A 22672-nucleotide genomic window follows, 5' to 3' on the forward strand; every position below is an offset into this window, starting at 1 on the left:
TATACCAGTTAAATACAAAATCTTTCCTTCTACTGCTCTCTTCAAAATTCTGTATCAGCACCTACTGGACAAAATTAATGAATATATGGGCAAACCTGCTACCCGTTTACCCACGCTCTCTCTGCTGGGGCATGTGATAAGACGACAGCCGTCTTGGAAACATAAGCTTTCTCAAGCACCTCTCCTGCTTTCATTACTTAAATGTCTCAAGGTAAGAACTGTCAGTGCTGCCTATAAAACAATTGTGCACGTGAGGTAAATATATATACTTGCAGCCCAAGGAATTTGTGTTCTGTTCTGGTGTCATTTCGTTAAATTGTGGGAAAAGAAGAGAGAAAATGTTGATTAAAATACTGAGAATGCGCTCCCTTTCTATTGAGACAGGCTGGAGTTATATCTGCTAGATGCTCTGTGTTGATTCTGTGATTACTGACAGTCTTCTGTCTGAAGACCTCTGTCACTATAACTTTGAGTTAGGGAAATTTGCTAAAACTTCTTCAAAAACAAGTCAAAGACTGAGGGCCCTTGGTGAAGTTGGATAGTTATCTTGAATTTGAACTTGATGAGAAAGACAGTAACATGCCATTTGTGCATTCTGAAATTTGTGTGTATAAGGTAACATACTCTGTTTTAGTATACGTGGACCCTACAATGGATTATTCTGTGACGAGATTCCTTGCAATTTGCATACTTTCCCTTCTTTGCTGCAGACTCGCTAGAGTACGAGTAGGTGGCCATCTCCCCATGCTTTGGTTTTCCCATTTGCAATTTTATCCATTACTGTGCTGTACGGTGTGGGTATTAAAACAATGATTAAAGTGTGGAAAGCGTTTTGAGACATAGAGTGTGCATTGTCAGTCATATCATTTAATATCATAGTAAAGAATTAATATCAGTTGCACAAGTCACATTAAAATGCATGACCTAGTGATGTGCCAGTATTCTTAAAACCAAACAAAACAAAAAACCCAGGAATTCGTAACTGCCAAAAAAAACCCTAAAACTAATGCTGTCACAGGAACTCTTGACTTGTCTGACAAGTATTCTGTTACCCTTTTCAGTGGTTCCAAGTGTGAGAGAAGTATGTCAGAAAGTTGGTAGGAGTGGAACAGAGATGTGGAGCTGCTAGGAATGTGTTCAGGGGGACAGGGATGGACAGAAGCATGTGCTGTTTCTGAAAACAGGGCCTTCTGAAAGGCCCTGACTGAGGGAGAATGGAGGAGATAGACTACACGGAGGAGGGAAAATCCATGACATTGAGTATTTCCCAGCAGCCTGAGTGGCTCTTGGGAAATACCAAGACCAGCTCAGTGGCTTCTGACCACAAACTACCTGTGCTCTTTACACCCCTCTCCTGGCAAAGCAGAGGAAGCCCATGGTTGTCAGCAGTTACTGAGGAAAGTGCTCATTAAGCTGGGGAAACAATTAGGGGCACCCCAGGCAAGGATATGAACACTTCTGTGTCCTATCTTAAGCCTAATTCTCTATTACTGTTTGTTTCATCTAGCTAAAGATTTTTACTACCACATCCCTTTCTCTCAGTGTAAGTTGTGGGGATCTGACTATTGTTTGAATGAGTGCTTTATGAAATATTTAGCAGTTGGAGTCATCAACCAGGCACTGTTTACACTAACATATCGTACAGCAGTGTCTACGTCTGATCTCAGGATTTCGACAGTACTGCGGTTTTTTAGTGCATGTTTCAAGTCTCTCACGTTGAGATCTGCTAGCCCTTAATTTAGTAAAGCTTTAAATTATTATATAGATTGCTTTTTTTTCAGGATAAATGAATTAACATGATAAGTTATTGTGACACTGTGATAGGTAACTAGTTTGCAAGTTGCACAAAAATAAGTTAAGTTTACAGTAATTTAGAAGTTCATGTTAAAGAAGATGTAAAAGAAGGTTTTTGACCCTCGTGCTGATAGTTAGCCAACATCCTTGAATATCTTGATCAGACTTGCAGTTTCTCAGGCTCTGAATGCAGTGTATTCTTAGCTCTGGGAAAGGAGAGCAGCATATAAGATGCTTCACATACTGGTGATACCCCCCCCCCATTGTAGATTTATGGTGATGTTCCCTTTGTAACTAAGTCAAGTCTTTATACAGGGAAGCAGTAGCTGAATGACAGAATAGTAGCAAAAATCCCAATTCTTTTTCTTAAGTTTATTCTGGGTGTGAGAGACAATAACCTTGGTTCATTAAAGTATGCTAAGTTTAGGAAAGGCTGTTTTGAAGTAGAGAGTGTTTTCCATGAGGGTAATGCAGTGTTCTCTTCATCCTTGGAAATAATAAATTCAGCTGTTTTAACTGACTAATGCAGGCTTTTTTTCCTTCTTGCAGACTGACACAGATGTAGTAGTACTCACCACAGGTGTCCTAGTGCTAATAACCATGTTGCCAATGATTCCTCAGTCTGGCAAACAATACCTTCATGATTTCTTTGGTATCTTTGGCCGTCTCTCAGCCTGGTGCTTGCAGAATCCAGGTGAGGTTTCAATTCTGTTGTATGCAGTTGTGGTTTGGTAGTGTCCTTGTGGCTCTTACGCGGTTGATGAGCACTCTTTTCTGTGAAACTGAATGGTGTGAGAATATTGAAGCATGAGAAATGATGTATTAAGCCCACAAGCTATTCTGTTCTCTGATAGCTAGTGTTGGTTGGTGATTCTTCACTCAGAATTTAGAAGTCACTTAGCTTCTTTCATATGGTGCTGCTGCCATTAGAAGAAGTATCACTGAACAGAAATGCTATCCGGATGACAGGGGGAAAGTGAAACTGAGCTGAACGGATAGAGAAGAAAAAATTGCTAACATCTGAGGCAGGTATTAGGTATTCGTACCTGAGATTCCCAGGTACGAATGGGGAGGGGGCAGAAGGAACATGTAAGAGTTTCTTTTAATGTGGTTGACTATCTTGTGAAAGTGTTGGTAAAACGAGGTTTTTTTCGGTTCTCGTATTGGTTTTGATGAGTTGGTTTTGCTGAACTTGTTGTAAGGTGTCTGAGATCTGACCCTAGATGAATTAGTTCTCTGTCTCTCTTACGGTTATATGAAAAAATGTGTTAAGCGTGGAAAGATGCTATTTGGAGGGCCGTTTGCCACTGGCAAATAAGACTAAAACCTACAGGACAGAAAGACAGCTAATAAGAGTATAGTCAGGTCTATTGTGAGTGTCTTTGGTGGAGGTAAGCTTTTAGTTTTTATCTTTAAAGTGAAGCAACTTAATTTTGGGTTTTTTTTATTTTTTAATCGTGTAGTCTTGCAGACTCTGGCTAGATATCTTGATGGGTTATAGCTTTGAATTTGAATAGAAAATTCTGTGTTTAATCCTAAGAGTGACAGGATACTGGCTGGAATTAACAGATCACATGTAATTTTTGGTTTTGGTCTGAGCTGCTAAGTGTTGCCTCTTCTCACAGAGCGCCGTACAGCTTTGTTATCAATTGTTCATATTTCAGAAGGCTGTTCCATTTAGTATTTGAAAATTAAAAGCTGTTTGCTTGCATTCTTGGAAGTGTTCTTCTTTTCTCTGATGCAATAAAAAAGATTCCAACTGTTTTTCCCAGGTCACGTTGCAGAGATTTATCTTGTCCATCTTCATGCCAGTGTTTATGCTCTCTTTCATCGTCTTTATGGAATGTACCCTTGCAATTTTGTCTCCTTTCTGCGCTCTCACTACAGTATGAAGGAAAACTTGGAGACCTTTGAAGAGGTCGTCAAGGTAAAGCGCTACTTATCTCCATGTCATGTGACGCAAGGAGTTCATAGCTGTAACAAGGCAGTTATCTGCCAAATTAATACACTGCATTGATTTAACTGAGGGCTACTCGGTAAAACAGAATCAAAACAGGCTATTGGAGGACAGAAATCTCATTTGGAAGCAAGATTATCTCTTGAAGCTGGGTTGATATCTGTTGGTTTTGTGTTAAACGTAAAACTGACTAACTGGGATCAATAGGTTGCTCTTCAGCTTTGTGCAGTTTATTGTAATCGGAAAATGTTGTATTGATAACGCATCTTTTTTTGCTCTTGCTCATCCAGCCGATGATGGAACATGTGCGAATTCATCCAGAATTAGTGACTGGATCTAAGGACCATGAACTGGATCCACGAAGGTATATATGTTCGCCCTGCTATTAGGGAAGTCTATAAATGAGCAGCTTGTAGCTGGGTTATTTCAGAAGACTTGCAGCAGAAACTTGTCTGTCAGCAACAGTGTGTGCCTGTTTTGTTTTGCCATCCATATTCATAGGTAACCAGGTAAACACACAGAATTTCTTCATCCAGGCTTACAGCTGGGATGAATAAGCAAACAGTGTTGTGATAGGTCATTAACAGAGATGCTGGGGCTCTAAATTAATTTTCTATCTGGTAGAGAATCTGTCTACTCCTTACAGTTTACTTTGTTTTAATTTTTCTGACATAATGATCAAGCATCCTCATAAAGTTCAAACAAAAATTGCTTATAGTTAAGTACAGAGAAACTACTGCTGTTGATGTGCTCTTTTGGCTTGAGGTTTGGGTCATGTTCTATTCTTTGGTTTGTTGAAGTGCTTGGTGGGATTTAAGTGTGTAAAATGGCTTCAGTGTATTTGTTTTGGTACCTAGATATTGGTTCAGTTAACAGATCAATTCTTTTAACAGGTATGTCTTAACGTTATCAGCTGTATTAGTTTTCTTTAGAAATAGGCTCATTTGCCTGCAGCAGCACCACTTGCTGCTTTTCTCTTGTCTCCACAGGCCCAGCCACTGAAGAGGAGAAATTGACTCTTGTTCCTGCACAGTAGTGCTCTTGCCCTGCTTTTCAGAGCCGCTAGGAAAACACTACTAAATGGGAACCTATTGAATGTCACAATGATCAGTTTTGCAGGCTTCTTCCAGACAGGGAGAAGGGGGATGGGAGGAGGGCAGCACCACTAAGGAGTACAATTGGCACAAAACTCTCAGTTGATGCCTTCTGAGTTGGTATCTTGCACAAAATATCTTACATTCAAAAGTGAGTCAGCCTTTAATAGACAGCCTTCTGGACTTTCTCCTCTTTACAGGGAACTTCCATCCCCTCAAATATTGGACAGATCTAATTTGGAGGCTAAATTGAGTGAGAAAAGGTTTTCAGAATGAAAGAAATGAGCATTCCCAAAACTTGAGGGGGGAAAAAAAGTACGGACCTGAAATTGGCATTTGCAGATGGTGATTGCTTAAGTAATGTAAGATCCCTCACTGCTGGCCTGTCTAAATTTTGATAACCAACATCTGAGTCTAGTTGAGCTGACTTCTACAGCCGTTGAAGCTCAGGATCAACCAAGTCTTCGTATGCCGTTCCTTCTTTCCAGAGTGCTCCATGGCAAACTTTTATGAATCTCTGTGTCAAAGCTGTTTGTCTCCAAGTCAGAAACCCCCTCTTACAAGTCATCTGGTTGCGATTTCTGTATGGTGCCTTGTTCCAGTTTTGGCTGGGAGCGTGCAAAGCTGTCTGGAACAAAAGAGCCATCCTACAAGCCAATTCCTGATATCTCCAGGAACCTTGGTTTATAACAATAATTGACTAACTTACTCTTTTGGATCCAAAAACTGTCTGCAGGTGGAAAAGACTAGAAACTCATGATGTTGTGATAGAATGTGCCAAAATCTCCCTGGACCCTGCAGAAGCATCGTATGAAGATGGCTATTACTCCGTGTCTCGGAAACTCTGCACAAGCTTGAAGCATCATCAAACTGACCCCAGTGCCAGCCATTACATTGACACACAGAGCAGCTATGGTAAGACCTGCCTGACACCTATGAATACTGATTGCCTGGAAGAAAATGGGCGCTACAGCAGTGAGGCGTCTTGTTAGTTTATCTAACTGAAAGTCCAGTTCTTACACACCAGAAAATAAACTTTGATTTAAAAAAAAAAAAATTCTGGTCATGCAGGCAAACAGATTGTTGGCAAAGTCTTTCTCTATTACTGTTGCAAAGCTGCCTCTCTCTTCTTTCCTCCCCCAGTTCTGAAGCTTTAGTATGTAATATATTCAATAGCTATTTTCTTGGGTTGGAAGAGAAGTCTGTTGCTTGTTAGCTGTGAGTGTGTACATTGAATAGGTTTGAATTGCGTTGTATAAGTCTTTAAAATTAGTCAGGAGAATCACTGATTCATATTTGACATATAGCACTTTTTAACTTTCAGGGACTTCTACCCCTTATTCCACTCCTCGGCTAACACTATCGCAAATGCCAGGGCAGCTACCTCAGATTCTGAGCCCACAGTCAATGCGGCTGTCTACTGAGCCACAGCAGGTAAAGCGGAAGATAATGCGCAGCAAGCATTTAAGACTGTTTGCAGCTTGCTCTTAGCTTCTCATGACAGTCTCAAAAATGCATCTTTCTGAAAAGTACTGTGAATCCTTCAGAATTTAAAGTACATTTCAAATTTAATACTCGTTTGGTTCCCTGTGTCAGAACCTGGATACAGACGTTTCACAGTACAGATGTTCCTCACCCGAGCTGCACTGATTTGTACTTGCTGTGCATTGCTTTTTACGCAGGTTACCATCTGGAGCCCTTCTGCGGTTTGTGGTATGACCACTCCACCAACCTCCCCTGGAATTACTCCGTCAGAGTCATCCCAGTCTGCATCACAACCTTACAGCAAAGCTTTCAGCACGTCTGGTATGTGCTGCGTTTCAGGATTAGGCCTTCGGGATTTTTTTTAAATTTAACATAGAATTTCTGGCTGTATGTTTCGCTGTCAGCTTCTTAAATGGGAGTGCAAGACTCTGCCTTCTGATAGGCTCAAGTCATTATCTATGTGAACTGAGCGCCTGGTCACCCAGTGCAATACTAACGCAAACACTGAGGTAGAAAATAGATTATAGTAAATTAAGTGCCAAAGTCTGAAACTGGCCCTTTAGAAACTTTGTACTTTTATCTTGATAAATAGCTGAAAGAGATTTAAGACATAAATGGTTGAGATAGTGTTTAAACATACAATTCTCCACATACAGTATTCAGCTGAAATAAGGAAGAGGGAGCCTAACTGAGAAAACTTATACACCTCCTTTTCAGCAGGGGGGAAAGGGACGCCTTTGGGAACGCCGGCCACATCTCCACCACCAGCCTGCATTTCAGATGACTTTGTGCATGTTTCACTCCCTTCAGCTGCTGCCACACCTCCTAAAAAGGTATGGCAAAATTCTGCCAAACGGATCTGATTTCATTTTTTCACTGACTTGCCGTGTATGCAATGACCACAGACCAGAGAAAAACAAAGTAACCAGCTTAATATTTGTTGCATTGCAAAAAAACATTTTCTTCTAAGTTTAGACAACTTAGAGTTTCAATTACTCAGTCTTCTAAGTAATAGTTTAGACAACTTAGATTTTCAGTTACTCAGTCTTCGGCACTGTTATATTGTTTTGTGGCTTAAAACATCTGTCTGCAGGAACTTCCTCTGAAAATGTCCAAGAGGTTTGTTTCCATCAGACACCTAATGCAAAGAATCTGGTTTTTTTCTTCCAGGAGGACAAACCAGATCCTGGGAGGCCTTTACTGTACCGACAGCAAAATGTCACAAACAGTGAGAAATCATTGGGTAAACTCTGTTTTCCTCTCCCTGTTTTCAGTAACCTTATTGTAAACAAAAACTAGTTTTTATTGATAGATGGTCCAACTCCTGTGATGCTTTTGGTTTCATTTTAGCTATTCACCTTCAGAAATAGCTTGCGGAATTTTTTAACTGGCCCTCTTGTGTTCTTATGCACGTGTAAATATACAGATCTACACTGAAGGATGAAAAAGGATTTTCTTTTTTTTTTTTTTTTTTAAGCTGAAGCTTTGAGGGTGAATTTTTCTTTAGAAGCAACAAGAGTGTATGAAGTTGTACTTGTTCAAGTTTTATGTCTCGTATTTGGAGCAAACCATAAGGCTTCACGTAAGGATAGATATGATGCTCCCTTTTAAAGGCTTTTGGGAAAAACTTTGTTTTCTGTCTATAATAATATTGAGAGAACTTGAGTACTTGAGAACTGCTTTTTTCAGTCCTGTGGAATATTGAAATCAGCAGTGGATGGTTGAGGAACACAGCTTCTAATAGGTAAATCTAGATTCCATTTTCCATTCTCTGTCATCTACAACTGTGACAGCTGTAGAAAGGGATTTTGGCACTGTATTTGAGACTTCTGTACTGTGGCTCTTAATCATCTTCCAGGTGGAGATAAAACTGGAATTTAAAGCTAGTTTTCCTTGGTGAAATTGTCTAGCAACACTGGAATCTGAACTTTCTGATTCACAAGTTAAGAATGGGCTAGGCTTTTCACTGGGCTCCTAATCTGTAACTGAGTTGTGAGCCCCTAAGGTTTCCATCCTACGTGCCTTAGTGTATATCTCCCTGGTAGCTGTTTCAGACTCTTGATCAGTAGTCGCCTATGGTGAAGTCTCTAATACATCAGTTCACTGAATTTCCTTTTTTCAGGTAAGCAGTGTCCGTTTGTAGCCAGATCAGAAGCTACGAGGGAGTTTAAAGCCAATATGGAAGCATAGGTGTCATGCTGCACTTAGGCTGCAACTTTTTTTTTTGTTTTGTTTTTAACGGGTTCAGCTGCAGGCAGCACATCCCTGTTCGTAGAGGAGGCTGCCCTTCCTTGTTTTGCAGTAACAAATCTTAAGATTTCCAAACCAAATTTGTGGACCTGGACAAACCAGTGACTAAAATCTGAAGTGATTTCCAAATGGAACAGGAGTTGGATATCTTCCTCTTTTGAGGAGAAATCTACAGGAGGGACAAGCTTATTCTAAAGCCCTTATGGCAGTAAGAGACTTCTGTTTTGTGCTATGACAAAGCTTGACAAAACAGTGTCTATACAACTAACTACTTCTTTTTTTTTTTTCTTCAGACACGCCTGGTAGTAAAAGTTCAGTAACTTTAAGTGATCTTCCAGAATTTTTAGGAGGTTTGTCTTTTGAAGATAGCGCTGAAAAGGACAGAGAAGAAGGTAATTTCCGTCATCCTTACATACGTCCTAGCTGAGGAAGCGTTTGTAATGTTGAAATACAAGATAAATAGATCATTTAGCCTTATGTCATATCACTATTGTTCTCCGTGCATTCTAGGTTATCTATACGTTCAGATCCCTTCTCTGTGAACTGCATCATTAGTTTGTCGTTTCTAGACCTACCATATAGAATTCTTGTTGCAACCTGTCTTGTTCCTTTGAAAAATTACCAAATGCTAAAGACTTGTCCCCACAACTCAGACTTGTTCTCCTGACTAAAAATCTCAAATCCGTTTTATTAGGAAGCAGCTGACTGGAATGAGAAAGGACTTTTTCTGCCAGAATTTATTGTAAGAGCAGACAAACAGAAAAGTTCAGAGGAGGATGAGTGAAGAATTTATGATCGTTAGGTAGTTCAACAGCGTCTGTACTCATCATGAGGCAACTTCAGCCCTGTGTAGGGAACCTCTACAAAACTCTTATAAATCCTATTTTGAGATCTTCCACAAGATAGTTGTCAATTTCTCCTTAAATTCTTACTCTGTTTTTTTTTCATGGTGTCATTCCAATTATGTCTGTAGAAATTGGGCACGTTGGTTCACTTGCTTTTTCCATGTTTCAAACAGTAAGTCAGTGGTGTGGGGTTCCCCCCACCCCTTAAAATAGCATGTTGCTCTTTCCAGATTCAGGTGTTTTGCATAATCTGAACAGAATACTTTGTGAACTTATTAGTCGTCTTTGGAACTCAAGTGTGTGCTGTCCTAGTTAAAAAAAAGCAAATCCTCTAGAAAAAGGTATTTCGGTTGCTGTAATTTTAGCTTACCTTCAAAGTGAGATTTTTTTTTTTTTTAAAGGTGCGAGTAGTACAAGAGTACTAATTAAGAAAATCTCTGTTCTGTCACAGAACCTTGAATTAGCTTGCACCTCTCAGTTCTGAAGCGTTGCCTGCTTCTAATTTTACTTGAGGACACCTTACAGGATTTGTTTCCCCAGTTATATTGAGAAGTCTGAGCATATATGAGGTAAATGGACACCTAAGGCTGCCACAAGAATTGGTTAGGGTCCAGCAGGGAAACGGTGAAGGTGTGTTGTGCAGAAGTAAACATGTTAAGCTCACTTGCCAACTAATTATGCTTTCCCTCCCCATCATCCTTCTCAGATGCAATATCTAAAGAGATCTCTGAGATCACAACTGATGCTGAACACATGGTGCCTAGAGGAGGATTTGACTCTCCGTTTTACCACACAAATGAAAGTCTATCAGGCTCTCAAAAGAAGACCCATTCAGTAGTCTCTAGTGTTCAGGGACACAGTCTGACCTCTGAGCCTTTAACATCTTCTCTGGACAAGCCTGGGCCTGAGAGCGCACGGGAAACACCCAAACAAACATTTACTCCCATAGACAAGCCCTGTGGAGGCTCTGGTGAAAGCCCTGCTGGTAACAGGGAAGGAACCTCTGGGGAGACGAGTATCCTCACTCCCAGCCCTTGCAAAGTACCAGCCCAAAGAAGAGTGGGGTTTGGGAGTGGGCAGCCTCCCCTGTATGAGCACCTTTTTGAGGTTGCATTACCAAAGACTGCCTACCTCTTTGTTGGCAAGAAGACGGAAGAGCTGCTAAAGAAAGCCAAGGGAACCCAGGATGAAGACTGCATGTCCTCCACTTCTCCAGTGGAAGTACTGGATAGACTGATACAGCAAGGAGCAGATGCACACACTAAGGAGCTGAACAAGTAGGTGACTGAAAATCCTATTTTGCAAACTTCCTTGTTACTCCTTTTTCTGTTGGTTTTATTTTAATAGCTGTGCCTGAAAAAGGAGCTGTGTTTGGAACCCCAGAATGAAACCATGTCCTGTGAAGGATTACTGTTACCCACCATAGGGATTCTGGGTGGTGAATTTTTGTTTTTGGAATGGTAACTAGTTTGCTTGATGTAAAAGGGTCTGTGGCCCTAGGGCTGCTGTTATCTTTGCTAGCTGAGCTTGGGATGAAAAGCAGGGCTGATAGCTGTGTTACAAATATGGTTTTGGTGCCTCTGTTGGAGAAATTTGCAGCACTAGATTCTCAAAAGCAGAATGAAATGTAGAGGCCAAGAAGAGATTGACACTCTTCTCTTTATGATAAAGAAAGCTAAGAACTAGAAAACCAGACTTAAGGGTTATGTTCTTGTGCTGCTTTCCTATTTTTAATCTGATTATCCTCTACTTGGCTTTGTCCTTATGCTGTTTTCTATGCTCAAAAGAATTTTTTCCTCTCTGGTTTCTAAGAAATCACACCCTCCTTCACCATCTGCCCTTGCAACTCCCTCCTTGAGAGGGTACTCTTTGTTGTTGCCTTCATACCAACTGACCATAATTGTTCTTTTCTTGACTATAAGCTCTTTTGAGGTGGGGATCCCATTTTTAAGTGAATGCAGACTGTCTGCCTATTTAAACATGCTGGTTAATACTGGATTTTCATTTTCAGATTGTCTCTGCCAAGCAAATCTGCTGACTGGACTCACTTTGGAGGTGAGGAAGTTTCTCTTATGTGTTTTGGCAATCTGTTCCTCTCATTACTAGACTTGCTTAAACAATTACCTGCACGCTTTTTTACTAATGCTGCAGAAAGATGGTGTCCTCCATTATGTCATGGTTTTATCTGCTTGGCCAATACGCACCTGTATTCCAGTGCAGTAAGCTTTTTTTTCTTTTTTCTTTTTTTCTTTGAAAAATGAAAAGTGAATTCCCTGCGATTCTAGAGGCTTCTACTCTTGTCTATTTTAAGGTCTGCTAGCCTTCAGAGAGATGCTGATCTTATAAGAAAACCTTCCAGCTTTGAAATACTTAAAACTGATGGTCATTTTTCTTGCTGCTTGACATGCCTGTCGTAGTTCTGTGCTTCTAGGCTTCCATGGTGGTAGTGAACTTGGCTTTTCCTTCCTTGATAGAAGGAGTAAGCCAGTTGAAACCATATATGTCTTCAGGAGAAAGGAATACCTTTGGTTTCAGCGGCTGCTGAAAGCATTTTTTAACTTGTGGAGTTTGTATGATAAGGAGGAGTAAACATAGGATTAGAAACTTGACCGTCGAGGCTGTAGTCTTGTCTGCGACGTCTTTGCAGCAGACTTCTGGCTAAACAGGGTGTGTTTTTTTTTTTTTTTTTTTTCTTTTTTTGGCTACTCTGGGGAAAAATGCTTAAAACTTCTAAGTTTGTGTTGCAGGTCAAATGGAACAAACAGATTTGACAGTTGTCATTTCAAAGAAATCTATTTATTTTAGAAAACATTTCCCGTTCATGAAACAGGGATAGTACAGTTCAGTAATCTCTCTTCTGTCTTCTAAATCCCATCTAGGTTCTCCCCCTTCAGATGAGATTCACACCCTGCGTAACCAATTGCTTTTGCTGCACAACCAGTTATTGTATGAACGCTTCAAAAGACAACAACATGCCCTTCGGAACCGGCGACTCTTGCGGAAAGTGATTAAAGCAACAGCACTGGAGGAACATAATGCTGCCATGGTGAGCAAGGATATAAATCTAGCAGTGACTTAAAACACATTGGTGTTAGAACAAGTATTAATTGGTTTGACCAGTATCTTTCTTTAACTCAGTTAAAGAAGCCTTTATTAAAGTCAGTGTTTGTGGATGAGTTATGTGCACCATGATTATTAAAACTAGTCTCTGTGCTTGACTGTACGTGACTGAATTGGCAAACGCCTACATGCTTAACCACTGCCAGCAATTACCTTTGAGAGTATTAAGATTTCACAGTTAGTGGAGTGGTTGTTTAATATGTCTATCTAGACTCCTTGTTACGTTATTTGAAGATGCATTGTTCACTTTTCACTTAATTCTCAAGTGAGGAGTAATAGCAGGAGGAGAAAGGAGGGGAAAAAAAAAAAAAAAAGGAAAGCTCACGTGTATGTTTGTTCTTTGTTTGTTTTTCCCTTCCCAGGGTTATTTGCCACGATTAAAATTTGAAGTTATAAGTGTATCGAAGGACGGCCCATTACAGATTTAGGCATGTTTCATTTCGTACCTATAGTTATTTCTATATAAAATTTCACCTTTTGAGAATTTAGTTGAAGGACCAAAAATAGCTTTCCAAATAGCTTTCGGAAAATAAACTATAGCTTCAACTGTGAAGCCCAGGTCCAACTTGGAAGCGTGAGATGCCAAGTTTTCAGCCTGTTAGCTCTTATTCAGACAACCCCTCACTCCCCGAAACCACCCCCCCCACACCCTTGAGCACTTTCTTAATGTAGAATGTTCTATATATGGAAAAATATTAAGCCTATGTGCTATTAATTGATGTTAGTGCTTTACACAGCTAATAACTTAGAACAGATATTCTCATTGATACAGCAGATGTCTTGTCTGATGCTTCATTTGGTGTTCCTGACAGAAAGATCAGTTGAAACTACAGGAGAAAGAAATCCAGGCCTTGAAACTGAGTCTGCAGAAAGAGCAGGCAAGGTACCACCAATTTCAGGAGGAACATGAAAATATAGTGGCTCAGCTTCACAGCCAAATCAGACAGCTGCAACATGACCGTGAGGAATTCTACAACCAGAGCCAGGAATTGCAGGTATGAAGCAGAGCACTAAACAAAGTTATGTTATCTATTTACTGAAGTTTTAAAAATAACCATCCTAATGACATGGCATGAAACATCTTAGAGAAAGTTATGTTAAACTTACCTTCGTGTTAAACATATCTTATGTTTAACATATCTCCATCGGATATATTGTCCTAGTTCAGAATAAGACAGTGCATAATTAGAAATGCCTAATTAGCCAGCCATCGTCCTTTTGTAGTTCTGTTCAATTTTGCTCTATCTTCAATTTGGAAATAGGAACATGCAGTTTCTTAACTGGTTTTGGGACTTGGGCAAGTGCTCAGTACAACTTGATTTACATTCTGGGTGGATATGCCCCTCCAGCCATGTGCCATTGCTAGTCCTTATTAAAGTTTCAGAACCTTGACTGTTCCTTTATTTGAGCAGACCAAGCTGGAAGACTGCCGGAATATGATTGCAGACCTGAGGTTAGAATTAAAGAAAGCTAACAACAAGGTGTGTAACACAGAATTGCTTCTTAGCCAAGTTTCTCAAAAGGTAAGAGAAATCAGTGTTCCCAAGGTCACTTTGTGTCTTTGTTTGTTTGTTTGTTTGTTTGTTTTTCTGATAACTGTTCTCAGGTGCTTTCTCTTTCTTATTCTGAAAGAACCTCGTGCTAAGTTTCATGGTGTCAAATGTAAATTGCAGAAGAGCGAGGTATAGAAAATAGATTTCTTTGGTGAAGTGATTTTAAACTCAGTTCAAAGGTTTCTGAAACTGTTCTCCATTTTGGCTGCTTTTTCCACAGTAGGAATGTGTAGATTGAGAAATATGAGCTTGGATTAAAGCTCTGCTTGATTTTGGCATTTTAGAGATCTTACTAATGTCAGAAGTCAAAGGCACTTCTTACGTAAGTAGAACATGGTTGTCTTGTTTGAGGCAAGCAGTGCCTGTTTGGTGAAATTCTGTATGGGCTATCACCCGCTTTAAGGAAATTCATTTGTTTACCACTTACTGCCTTTGAGGCATTAGCTTTTTGTCTGTCTCCCTTCTCTATAAAAATAGCCTGTGAACACAGTACAGGTCATTGGTGACTCTCGTGCTGAACTGTTCGTTCTAGTCTTTGATTCTTTTTAATTTCTTTTATAGCTTTCCAACAGTGAATCAGTACAGCAGCAGATGGAGTTCTTGAACAGGCAACTTCTGGTCCTCGGAGAGGTCAATGAGCTGTATTTGGAACAGCTGCAGCACAAGCACACAGACACTACAAAGGTACAGTGTGCAGGGTTGCAGACAAGGCCCTTTGGGAAGACTTCACTTTAGGTGGTCATCAGGCTGTTCTCAGCCTTGTTTTCAAAGTGAAAGAAATGCTTCATAGCTTAACAGACATTTTGTTTTGAAGTTGATTTTTTTCAGGGGTTCGAGTGCATGCTTAAACTTTCATTCAGCCATTTTTGTGCACCATCTTGTTACCGAATCTGTTCAGTGCCGTTGAAAGCCAAGTAGGGGGTGTTGGGGTACGTGTGAAGTCACTTTTAGCCCCTTGATGTGAATTCTTATCCCTTTCTTCCTGCCACTGGTTGTAAGACGAAAACTTTATTGTAAGCTTACTGTAGCTGGCAGCAGACTGTTGCTGGTAAAGTAATATTGGGTTCTTAGGTTCCTGAAAGTGTGTAACCTAGCATAGTATCGCTAGACTTTGTAGAAAGATCTTAACCAGGATTTTACCAGTGAGTATGTGTAAGGTGCCATTTTAAAGCAAGTAGTCTTATTCTTCTCTTGTGTTTGTTTCCCTATTAAGGAGTAGTATTGGCTTTACTAAAATTTCTGTGGTTCCTATTGCTTTACTTCCCGACTTCAAATAAACCTTTTTTTAATTAGAAGCACGTAACTTTCACAGGAGTGTAACTTTCTGCCTGAGAGCAAGCCACTGAAGAAGGTGAATAGTAAGCCAAAAAAAGGCCTTTTACTGGCATTTAGTGACGGTCACATTTCAAAGACTGTTTTAAAATGAAGTTTGTTGGTTCTGATCTGTCGCAGACCTGGCAAGCCTGCTTTCCTGAAAAGAGCTTATGAGGGATATTGATGTGCTAATAAATTCCAGTGATGTAGAGTTATGTGCACAGGAACTTAGTAGCACGCAGCCTCATAATATTCAGTTTTCTGTCTGCTTTTAGAACTGCTTGGTTTATTCCATCCTGCTTAAAAATATGCCTCCTTAGAGCATTAGAAACATGTCTAAACATTAATAAAATGACACACAATCAAATTGCACTTCAATGTTGTGCTCTCTCCTTTGAGGAGGTTGAAATGTTGCACGCTGTTTTTCGGAAGGAACTGGAGAAAGCAAAGTTGTGCGTTCAACAGCAAAGCCAAAGGCTTGATGCTTCCCAGAAACGGATAGCTGAACTGGAATCTCAGCTTGCTAAAAAGGACCACCTGTTCCTGGAACAAAAGAAGTACCTAGAAGACGTTAAAATCCAAGCGAGGTAGGAGTTTGCTGAAGAAAATTTTAGCAATGCATTGACTAATGCATCTGTCATAGTTGGGGCAGAATTTGGGGAAGCTGGAACTGATGGTAGTATCTGAGGTCTTTGGTTTCTTTTTCTGTTCAGAGGTCAGCTGCAAGCAGTAGAAAGTAGATACAAGGCCCAGAAAAGAATCACCCAGGCGTTTGAGCTGGAGATCTTAGATCTGTTTGGCCGGCTAGAGAAGAGTAGCCTACTGAAAAAACTTGAAGAAAAAACAGAAGCAGCTGAAGCAGCAGAAGAAAGGTAAGGAGGATGATGTAAAATATCTTCCAAGGAGCCGATGACCAGCTCCTTGGTAGATGATACCCTTTGTAATTCTTAGCCCTTGGATGCATCATCTCAATATTTCTGTTACTCCCACTTTTACAGAGTCGTCTTCAGTGTTCTGCCCAGGTTACTGAGAGTTGCAGGTAAAACTGGAATCGCTCATGAAGCGTTTTTCCGATAGCTGAACCATTATTGAAATCCTGAGACAAACCTCTAGCTTGTCTCAGAGACCAGTTTCTTTAACCTACAAATTGTTATGCCATAGTTGAAGTAGTTACTTTAGGCAGACTAGTGTAGAACAACTGGGTAGTGCTGTACTTTGTCAAAACTGTTCAACTCGCATCAGAATTAGTGTCATTAACGTGGGAATAATAATTGCTCTTTAATGACGTGCTGTCAAGGGAAGCTGTTGACTATGCTGGCATTCAGTTCCTGCTAGATTAAAGATGAACCTTAAGATGGCTAATTCCCAAACAAAAGTGTTTCAGGCTTGTTCAGATCTGCGTGTACTCAGGAAATTGCGGCTATTACACTTATATTGACGTTATAATAAATGTCCAGCAGTAAAACCTCTGATATTCCGCCACCCCAACCAGGTATGCCTGAATGGAAAATTTGGTAAAGAAGAGAAATAGGTATCTGCTGAAACAATTTGGATTGCATACTAATCCTGAACAGACAGGCTCAAAAATGGGCAATGTAGTCTAAGAAGGCTCTGCTGAAAACTTTAAAACTCGATTGATAGACACACAAACAGCTGTCAAATTCTCTTTCCCTCAGATCATACAGTTTTCTACACCAAAGTCTGTTGCAGCATCAGGATAATTTCTTGCACTGCAAGCAGATTTGTAGCAAACCCCTGTGCTTGGTGCAGGTTTAGGAAAAAAACAACAAAAAAACCCACCCCAAACTCTGAAATCCAAGAAAGATCTGTAGACCTCTTTTTCCTTAATGGGTCAGGATCTAATTCCTCCTGCTCTGGGGTTATTGTCAGCCTTGGACTTAATCCATCACTGGATGTTGCAAGGGTAAGTAGGTGACAGTTACCTTTCCCGTTACCATCTGTCGCTGCTGCTTTGCTACAAAACTGTGAAAGGAAAACTGATGTAGACCTTTGAAATACATGTGCAGTAGCAAAAATGGAAAGTAATCAAAGTAACCTGCCTTCTCCAGCATTTTATTCCTTCTGTTGCACGCTGTTGCTACCGTTTTCTTGACGCTGTATCCTCTCTCCTTCCAAAACAGGTTGGATTGCGGTAATGAAGGTTGCGCAGACACTGTGGCAGGATACAGTGAAGAAACCATTGGTAGAAATGGAGAGACCAAACCTCCCAGCGCTCGGGGTAGTAGTAGCAGTAAAGGTGGTAGCAGCAGTGAGCTCTCCACCCCAGAAAAACCCCAGAACCAGAGATTCAGCAGTCGTTGGGAGACATCCATGTTGCTGGAGCCCTCTACTACTGTTCCACTGACTGTAGGTTCACTCCCCAGCTCCAAGAGCTTCCTTGGAATGAAGGCACGAGAATTATTTCGCAACAAGAGCGAGAGCCAGTGTGATGAGGAGGGTGTAACCATCAACAGCCTTTCTGATACTCTAAAGACCGAACTATGTAAAGATCCAAGCATGGAGACAAAGGCCCCTCCAAGCCCCGATAACCTTAGCCTTTCACCTAAGATCCAGGAAAGCAGTGTTGGACAGCTTCATATCATGGACTACAATGAAACTCATCATGACCACAGTTAAAAAGGAAGAGAGTCAATCAGTGTTATTTTCATATTCTTGGCATAGAACAGGAGGCGTGAATGCAAGTTTAACTAAAAGCTTTTATGTTTCTTTGATCTGAGCAACTAGCTCATGCAGCGGAATAGGATTGATGTCTGGTAATGGAAGATGGCTGCTGAATGAATGCAAAGTGGATTTTTGGGTCTGGAATTGTAATGCCCAGCCTAGCTCTTGCTTCTTTCTCAAATTCAGTCTTTAGCAGCGTGTACTAATTTGAAGGGACATCTGTTAGCGTTTGCAAGTATTTTTTTTTTCCCTTTCTCCCTGTCCCCAGTGAGCAGCTACATTTACGAACTTGAGTGCAATATGAGGCCAAATTAACATTTGTGAGTCTATTATGAATGCTTTGTATTTCCTTGCAAGCTTCCAGTTTAGAGCAGTTAATTATGCTGCCTGTCCAGGTGACTTCAGTTATTTTTATCCTGGAAAGGAGCAAAACTAGAATTCCTAGTGCATTCATCTGAAGGTCTATATTTTGCCTGTTCACTGTTCCACTTCCCTCAGAGCCCAGTTTTCATTAAGTTGGACTCCGATCGAATAACTAAATGCTTAAAGAACAGTGTACCTCTGCAAAATGATTCACAACTTAGTTCATAATCACTGTTTATACTGTCCTTAACATTTCTTGGAAGTTGCATTTGACCAGACGATAAGGAACTGGAGCTTGTAATGCAGAGACCATGTATGCTGAAGACTTGTTAAAACACTAGCTTCTGATATTTTTAGTATTTTAAGTGTTTGCCTGACACACTGGTACTGACCTCAAACTGATTTGTGTGTGAAAGCAGTTTGGGTGGGAGAAGAGGGAGAAGGAAGGTTTACTCAAATAGTGAGAGCATGCAGAACAGGTATATAATATAGCAAGCTCATGAAGATTTACAGAAGAGCGTGTTTCTCTAACCAGTGAAATGCTTGTGCTGCCTGACCTCCTTCATAGTTCTGGTCTTTGTTCTCAGTCTGAGCAAGATCACCGTGTTTTTGAGTCCAAGAAATTGGCTTCATTCTTTCTGAGAATATGTTTCCAGGCTTGACTTACAGGATATGGTCTCCTTTGACTGCTGTTCTCCTATTCCAGCACGTTTTTCAGCTCAGTGATGTCAGTTTGGCTCTAGGTGTTTCCCCTTGGCCCTCATCCTCAGTTTCCCTAAAAATCTAGGCTGTGTGCACTGAAGAGGAAGCATGCTTAAACTGAGAATCAGAATTCTGTCATGGAGCCTTTCTGTGTCAATCATGTTTAAGTCGGAGATGAGCCTTGTGTGAAGGAGGATTGTGGGATCAGGGTTTGTCAGTGGTCAAAGTTAAATCTCCTTTGTGACAGGACAAAGCCCAATGTTAGGAAGGCAGCGTGCTTGTTGCAGACCTTAGATTTGTCTGGGTCCAAGCTTACTTAGACGTAACAGGCTTCAGAATTAGCCTGCACCACATGTGGCCTCTTTTCTTAAACATTCTCTGGGTGGCAGCTGCTGTTGTAGCATCTTCTCAAATATAAATCAAGTCCAAGTATACTTGCACTTGTAGTTTTGACTTCCTTCTTAACCTAAACAGGAACAGGAATCTGTCAAAGGCTGACAGTACTTTTCCTCTCACTTCCACTTCTTCCATAACACCTAGGGTCTAAACACATTTCTGCCTCTCTAAATTATTCTCAGTGTCTTTTTAGTTTGTCAGTCCTAACCCAGAAAGTAAAGGTGAACTTCAGTGGTTTTGTCAAAGCTTGAATCTGCATGGAATAGAAAATAGAGAGTTGGTTGTAAGTGACAGACTGGTTTTGTCGACATGTCTATAGGCTTTCTAAGACTTAGTGGTAGCAAATGTGATAGCGTTATGTTTCGGTAAGATTTGGAGGTCTCCTGCCCCTTGCCCCACCAGGTCCCAGCCCCTAAAAGTGAATGGTTTGCACACTGCCCTTGAAGGGGCTGGCTCTGCTGTTGGACGCAGTTGTATTACAGGAGTTCGTTAGACCATCCTTCTGCTATGCCAAGCTCCAAAAGAGTATCTTGCTTATATAACGACTTCACTTTTTTGGAGGAGAGGTTGTTTTTGTTGTTGGTTACAAAAACGCCCTGGTGGTGAAATGCAAGCTTATTGATAAGGTGGCCTTTTTCTTCTTTTAAAAAGGATTTTAGCATTGGGATAGTAATGGAAACCACTTTAGGTTTGTTTATGGACCACAAAGATTATGGAGGAACAAATTTTGCCTTTTTTTTTTTTTTTGTAAATCTAAAAATCATGGATCTGCTGTATGTAGTTAACTTGCAGCTTGTTTGAAGGGGTCCCATCAGTGAAGTGGAAACAGATTTTTTTTAACTGACTGCTTTTAGTTAAATCTAAAAATGCTGTCTTTGTCAAGTTAATCTGTTCCCTGCCTCGCTCTTTGTAAGCATGTTAAACAATCCACATTAAATGCCATAAATATGAAATATGAGGAAATGGTACAATCCTAAGCTAAAGAGAACTTAAACCAAAAGGAGGTTTTGCTGTCCTTATTAGAATGTTCTAAAATGTCAAGGCAGTTGCTTGTGTTTAACTGTGAACAAATAAAATGTATTGTTTTGCACTACTCTCTGTTCAATTCCCTGCAAGCTGGCCTCTCTGGGACTGAGCTGTGACAAAACATGCAGAAACAAATCCAGTATCGAAGCGTCTTCTAAAATCCGAGCGCTACAATAGATAAATGCTTCTGCCCTTTCTGAGTTGGGGTTCCTTGTTATAAGCTTGTTTTTCTGTATGGCGCCAATGGCTTTTTTGTTTTGTGAAAAGAAACATCAATGATGACATGACAATATAATCCATAATTTAATTTCAAACAGTTCAGTAATGTAAATCAGCATATTAGCTCTCTGTATGGCATTGTTCGTTTAGTCTAGAGACTAAATAGTGATTAGACAAATTAACGGATGAAAATGTCAAAGACTTTCTTGCAATGCTGAGGGTACTGGCAGAAGCTGGAAGGCTCACTGTTTAAGCGTATACACGCTTTTCTTTTTTGTGCCCTACTTAAGTGTCACTATGCACACAGAAAGACGTTTCTCAAACCAAGGGATTTTTTTTTTCTTTCCGGACTGGCACTTGCTTACAAATTTCCTTCTAAAAATAAATGAAAACTTGAAAGGTGGCTTGAAGCAATTTAAAAATTCAAGTATGAATTCAAGCATTTCGATTAAGGACTAAGTGTAATTTTTTTAAATGTGAACAACAAGTGCAAGGAGGTGGTAAGAATGACATAAAGTCTGTATGTGAAGATACTGTGGCTGAATTTATTGTATTTATGTAGAATTTTATACAAAAGTTGCTCTGAATGTTATATTGGGGTTAGGTGATACAGAAAGCTGTTTCTGAGCCTTCTGCGTTGGGATGAGTTTTACAACGTGTCGTAAACGAAAGGAAAACGAAGCAGAAAGTGAATTTCACTTGCTCTTACCTTTTTTTTTTTAAATATATTTTGCATATCCCAGTAGAAGCTTAGCATTGAAAAGCTGCACTCACTAGTATAAAAATAATTAAATATAAATTTTTACCCACAGAAGCAAGTCCACAGAGGTATAAAAAGAGAAAAATAAAGGACTTTCCTTACTCTCTAATGCTAAGTAGTTCACAAACACAGCATGTAAATAATAAACATTCAGTAGACATTAGGGAAGGAAATACTTTAAATTCAGGAAGTAAAATTAATGATCTTTGATTAATCTTGATTAGTTGCATTTACTCAGCTACTGGTGCGATGGCTTGGATTTTAAAAACAAGTTGTTACAAAATAGTTTAGAAAATTGACAAGAGTTGAACTGCCTTCTTCATACACTCATACAAGCGAGGGATTTGCTGATAAAGCTTAGCTAAGATTCAGGTTTTACTTTTGAGACAAATTCTTACTCCACATAACTTTGACTGATAGTTTTCATGTTGTTGGTGTCTGTGAGCTTTGGCAAAACTTTGTTGTTGGCACCCTCTTCTAATCCCTGTATGCTCTCTAGTTTTGGACTCCATTGGTAATCTTTAATGTCTGCCAAATCCTATTTATGGTTTCTTCAACAGGGTGTGCACTCTCTCCATCTTACCAGCACAGCGCAACTACAAAGTGTTTGTGAAACAGCAAGCCAATTGAACCGGGTTGTGAAGAGCAGCTCGCTTTTCTGAAATTACAGCTACTTATAAAAAGCACTATGAGTGGATGGCACCCCAGCTGGCTTAGTATCTTGGGAAAACAACCAGGGATACTACTACTGCAGTAGTTTGTGTGAGGGTTTTTTTTTTTCCCCTTAGGTGAAATAAACATTAAAAAGCATGTTTAAATTCAGGATTGAGGATTTGGAACAGTAGCAGGATTTTTGAAACTTTTTTTAAATTGCCTTTAAGAGCCTTTGCTGTACCTGCTGGATCCTATTGTGAGAGCGCATTGCTGGTACTGATATGTGGGACAGAATCGGGAGGGCCCCGACCCTGGAGTGCTTGTGCACTCTGGAGAGGAATGACAGGGCTGTAGTTAAATCCGATGCAGTTTGACAGCACTGAGGAACAAACGCTTGCTTTGGCTGCTGCCTTGCATTCCACAGTGTTTCCCAAACCTGACCGCTAGAGGCCCCAGTA

At 40.2% G+C, this 22672-nt stretch overlaps 1 protein-coding gene across 13 annotated transcripts in view; it reads left to right on the forward strand.

The window, feature by feature from the left end:
• TSC1 (TSC complex subunit 1) overlaps positions 1-20648 on the forward strand; it is a 31473-nt gene extending 10825 nt beyond the window's left edge. For 4 of the 13 annotated variants that reach the window (XM_068914992.1, XM_068914993.1, XM_009665763.2 and 1 more), the window contains exons 5-23: positions 59-211; positions 2344-2488; positions 3567-3721; positions 4042-4115; positions 5582-5760; positions 6170-6279; positions 6528-6651; positions 7048-7163; positions 7501-7573; positions 8874-8972; positions 10132-10702; positions 11437-11480; positions 12305-12471; positions 13358-13540; positions 13958-14068; positions 14660-14782; positions 15812-15999; positions 16126-16284; positions 17554-20648. In XM_068914992.1, coding sequence (XP_068771093.1) covers positions 59-211; positions 2344-2488; positions 3567-3721; positions 4042-4115; positions 5582-5760; positions 6170-6279; positions 6528-6651; positions 7048-7163; positions 7501-7573; positions 8874-8972; positions 10132-10702; positions 11437-11480; positions 12305-12471; positions 13358-13540; positions 13958-14068; positions 14660-14782; positions 15812-15999; positions 16126-16284; positions 17554-18049 — 3270 coding nt within the window. In that variant the 3' untranslated portion in view covers positions 18050-20648. The remainder of the gene's footprint in view (positions 1-58; positions 212-2343; positions 2489-3566; positions 3722-4041; positions 4116-5581; positions 5761-6169; positions 6280-6527; positions 6652-7047; positions 7164-7500; positions 7574-8873; positions 8973-10131; positions 10703-11436; positions 11481-12304; positions 12472-13357; positions 13541-13957; positions 14069-14659; positions 14783-15811; positions 16000-16125; positions 16285-17553) is intronic. The other 9 variants (XM_068914999.1, XM_068914998.1, XM_068915000.1 and 6 more) reach the window with 6 other exon arrangements.
• Positions 20649-22672: the final 2024 nt, after the last annotated feature.

This window comes from Struthio camelus, chromosome 20, assembly GCF_040807025.1.
Source record: "Struthio camelus isolate bStrCam1 chromosome 20, bStrCam1.hap1, whole genome shotgun sequence".
Lineage (NCBI taxonomy): Eukaryota > Metazoa > Chordata > Aves > Struthioniformes > Struthionidae > Struthio > Struthio camelus.